This window comes from Mandrillus leucophaeus, unplaced genomic scaffold, assembly GCF_000951045.1.
Source record: "Mandrillus leucophaeus isolate KB7577 unplaced genomic scaffold, Mleu.le_1.0 Scaffold28, whole genome shotgun sequence".
Classification (NCBI taxonomy): domain Eukaryota; kingdom Metazoa; phylum Chordata; class Mammalia; order Primates; family Cercopithecidae; genus Mandrillus; species Mandrillus leucophaeus.
In genome coordinates, this window is record NW_012102920.1 from 3188824 (window position 1) to 3192277 (window position 3454).

General features: G+C 61.7%; 1 protein-coding gene across 1 annotated transcript in view; it reads left to right on the plus strand.

The window, feature by feature from the left end:
* The first annotated feature begins 525 nt into the window (after positions 1 to 525).
* ARRDC1 (arrestin domain containing 1) overlaps positions 526 to 3454 on the plus strand; it is an 11881-nt gene continuing 8952 nt past the window's right edge. Inside the window, exons 1-8 of the mRNA XM_011985184.1 lie at positions 526 to 661; positions 803 to 873; positions 1388 to 1507; positions 1671 to 1836; positions 2286 to 2336; positions 2440 to 2594; positions 2857 to 3039; positions 3124 to 3300. Of these exons, the coding sequence (XP_011840574.1) occupies positions 526 to 661; positions 803 to 873; positions 1388 to 1507; positions 1671 to 1836; positions 2286 to 2336; positions 2440 to 2594; positions 2857 to 3039; positions 3124 to 3300 (1059 nt within the window). The remainder of the gene's footprint in view (positions 662 to 802; positions 874 to 1387; positions 1508 to 1670; positions 1837 to 2285; positions 2337 to 2439; positions 2595 to 2856; positions 3040 to 3123; positions 3301 to 3454) is intronic.

The following is a 3454-nucleotide window of genomic DNA, read 5'->3' on the forward strand; positions in this document are numbered from 1 at the left end:
TGGCTCACAGGAGAATCACCAATATTCCAGATGTTCAGCCTGGAAACAGTAAGGGTCTGGCCCTAGGAGGGCCTGGCTAACACAGCATGGATTCAAAATCAGGGCAGAGCTGGGTATGGTGGCTCATGCCTGTAATCCCAGTACTTTGGGAGTTTGAGGCAGGTGGATTGCTTGAGCTCAGGAGTTTGAGACCAGCCTGGACAGCATGGCGAAACCCTATTAAAAAAAAAAAAAAAGCCAGGTGTGGTGGCATGTGCCTGTAGTCCCAGCTACTCGAGGGGGCTGAGATGGGTGGATCGCTTGAGCACAGGAGGTTGAGGCTGCAGTGAGCTGAGATCGTGCCATTGCACATTAGCCTGGGCGGCGGGAGTGAGACCGTGTCTCAGAAAAAAAAAAAAAAACGAAAACAAAAAATGGACCGAGGTTGGGGTGGCAAGGCTGGGCTGGAATGGAGGCTGAGGCCAGGCCATGGCAGTGCCCAGGGGCTAGAGGACGTGTAGCAGGAAGCAAGGGCCTCCCTCAGGGATGGGGGACTGGGTCTGGCAGCTGCTGAGGGGAAGGGCAGGATGTGTATGGAGAGCCACGTGGGGCTGCGGTTGGGCCAAGGATTTTGAGAAGAACCCTGCTGCTCTCGGTGGCCGGCAGAAGGCCTGGGCCACAGGTGGGGCCTGCTGGGGAGACCATAGGGGAGGCAGGTATGGCTGGCCCTGGGCACACCGGACACCGATACTCCTCCTCCCTGGCTGCTCCCTCAGCAGGTCTGAGAGTCTGAGTCACCTTCCCCTCACGTGACCCCCACCAGGACGAGGCAGGGAAGTGGCCATCTTTGGCCCTGACTCAGCCTTGCAGGGAGAAGAGGGGCTGGAGCTGCGGGTGGCCTGCTGATGGCTCCCCCAACCCCTGCCCACCTGGGTCTGGTGCTGTGTGTGCTTTTGCTGCGTCTGTCCTCCCTTGTGACCAGTTTCTGCTGGACCTGGTTGTCCAGCCATGATCTTCTGACCATCGTGGTTTCTGGACACACATCTGTTGGACTGAGGAATTTGTGTTCCTGGCCACAGAACAGTGGCAACCTCTGCCTCAAGCAGTTCCTGGTCTGGCACTCCCCCGGGGAGGCCAGAGAGAACCAAGCCGTCTCCCGATGCAGAAAGTCAGCCCCGCTGGGCAGTGCTGGCCCAGGAAGTAGGGCCCTACCCAGCGGTGTGCCGACTGTGGAACACTGTCTGCCCAGGCGGGTCTGGCCACATTCCTGCAGCATGATGGTTGCCAGTTAGCTTTAGCTTCCTGGAGCGTGGAGGGGTCCTTCCCTGCCTAACTGACTTGTCTACAGGGCAGCAAGAAGATGTGTCCGTCCCTTGGAGTGTCCCAGACACCCCCCCGACACCCCTAGGCGCGCCACCCCCGCCCCCAAGATCCCCGTAAGCAGCTGGGCTTTCACAGCCAGGTTACCAGTCTGGGGGACGACCCAGCTGCTGTCTGGATGAGCGCTGGGGCCTTTCTGCTCTGGGCTGTAGGGCAGACATTGTTTTGTGCTGGTCGGGCCCCTCGCCAGCCCGGCTCCCTTGGAGCCCCCCAAGACAGGAGACGGGCAGGAGGTGTCCCCTGAAGTGGCAGGGGCTGCTTGCTCACTGGCCTTCCCAGGACCCTGCCCAGGTGGGGCTGCTTGGCCCCAGGTCGAATTCCTGGGCCGTCGGCTGGCTGGGGCTCATGCAGCCTTCCCCTTGGCAGCCATCCGGGTGACCTGCACGGGTTCCTGCGGGGTCTCCAACAAGGCTAACGACGCAGCGTGGGTAGCGGAGGAGGACTACTTCAACAGTTCCCTGTCGCTGGCAGACAAGGGTAAGTCTGGGAGCCAGTTCCTGACCTGGTCCCAAGTGGTGACCCCTGGGGGCACCCCTTGGAGTGGGGCCTGCCTGTCCTCCCCCTTTCCTAGACCTGCCTCTTGGATCCTGCATTGGCCCATCTTCTCCCAGGGTTGTGGGCCCTGATGGGTTTCTCATAGGGGCTGGGTGGCTGAAGGGGCCACCTTCCACTTGTGCTGGATGTGGGTGGGCTCTGACTCTTGGCACAGCTGTTTCACCCTTGCCCCATTCCCAAACCACTCTCCTATTCCAGCCCTTACCCTCAGTCCTTCACCCAGGCCACAGCCCTGTGCTGCTGGTGACTGAGACAGGGAGACCCCGTGTGAGCTGGTCAGCTGCAGTCCCACTCTTATCTTGGCCCTGTGGCCACCTCAGGCCTCCGGAGGCCTGTCCCCACCGCCCCCCACCTCCCTCCTGTCTCTGCAGGGAGTCTGCCCGCTGGTGAGCACAGCTTCCCCTTCCAGTTCCTGCTTCCTGGTAAGAGCCCAGCCTGAACGGGCCTGGTGATGACCAACTGGTCCTGGGAGGTGGGCTCTGCAGGGTGAAGGCAGCCAGGTGCCAGTGCCTGTTCTCTCCCCAGCCACAGCACCCACATCCTTTGAGGGTCCTTTTGGGAAGATCGTGCACCAGGTGAGGGCCGCCATCCACACGCCACGGTTTTCCAAGGATCACAAGTGCAGCCTCGTGTTCTATATCTTGAGCCCCCTGAATCTGAACAGCATCCCAGACATTGAGGTGAGGATGGCACAGTGACCTCCTTGGTGGGTCCCCACCCTCGTGGGGGCTAGGGAAGAGCCGGGCAGGCACTGCTTCATCCCAGTGTCCTGTCCCCAGCTGAGGTGAGGGGGGCCAGGGTCTGGAGGCAGTGGCCTCTTTGCCCTGAGCTGACTGCTGGTCTCCAGGGGCAGGGCGTGGCAGGGCTGAGGGGCTTGTCCTGATGCCACAGGGATCCAGCCTGCCCACACCTGCTAAGCCTCTCCCTGGCCCTCCCCCAAAGCAACCCAATGTGGCCTCTGCCACCAAGAAGTTCTCCTACAAGCTGGTGAAGACAGGCAGCGTGGTCCTCACAGCCAGCACTGATCTCCGCGGCTATGTGGTGGGGCAGGCACTGCAGCTGCACGCCGACATTGAGAACCAGTCAGGCAAGGACACCAGCCCTGTGGTGGCCAGTCTGCTGCAGGTCAGAGCCCCCGGCAGTTGCCCGGACTGGCCTCCTGGGGTGGGCTGGCAGCCTGCGCAGGCTCACAGGCTGGTCCTTCCCCAGAAAGTGTCCTATAAGGCCAAGCGCTGGATCCACGACGTACGGACCATTGCGGAGGTGGAGGGTGCAGGCGTCAAGGCCTGGCGGCGGGCACAGTGGCATGAGCAGATCCTGGTGCCTGCTTTGCCCCAGTCGGCCCTGCCAGGCTGCAGCCTCATCCACATCGACTACTACTTACAGGTTTGGTGCTGGTGGGGGCTGGGTGGCCTGAGGCCTAGTGGCCTTGGCCCTGGCCCCTCATGCCCCACCTCAATCCTGTCCAGGTCTCTCTGAAGGCACCGGAAGCTACTGTGACCCTCCCGGTCTTCATTGGCAATATTGCTGTGAACCACGC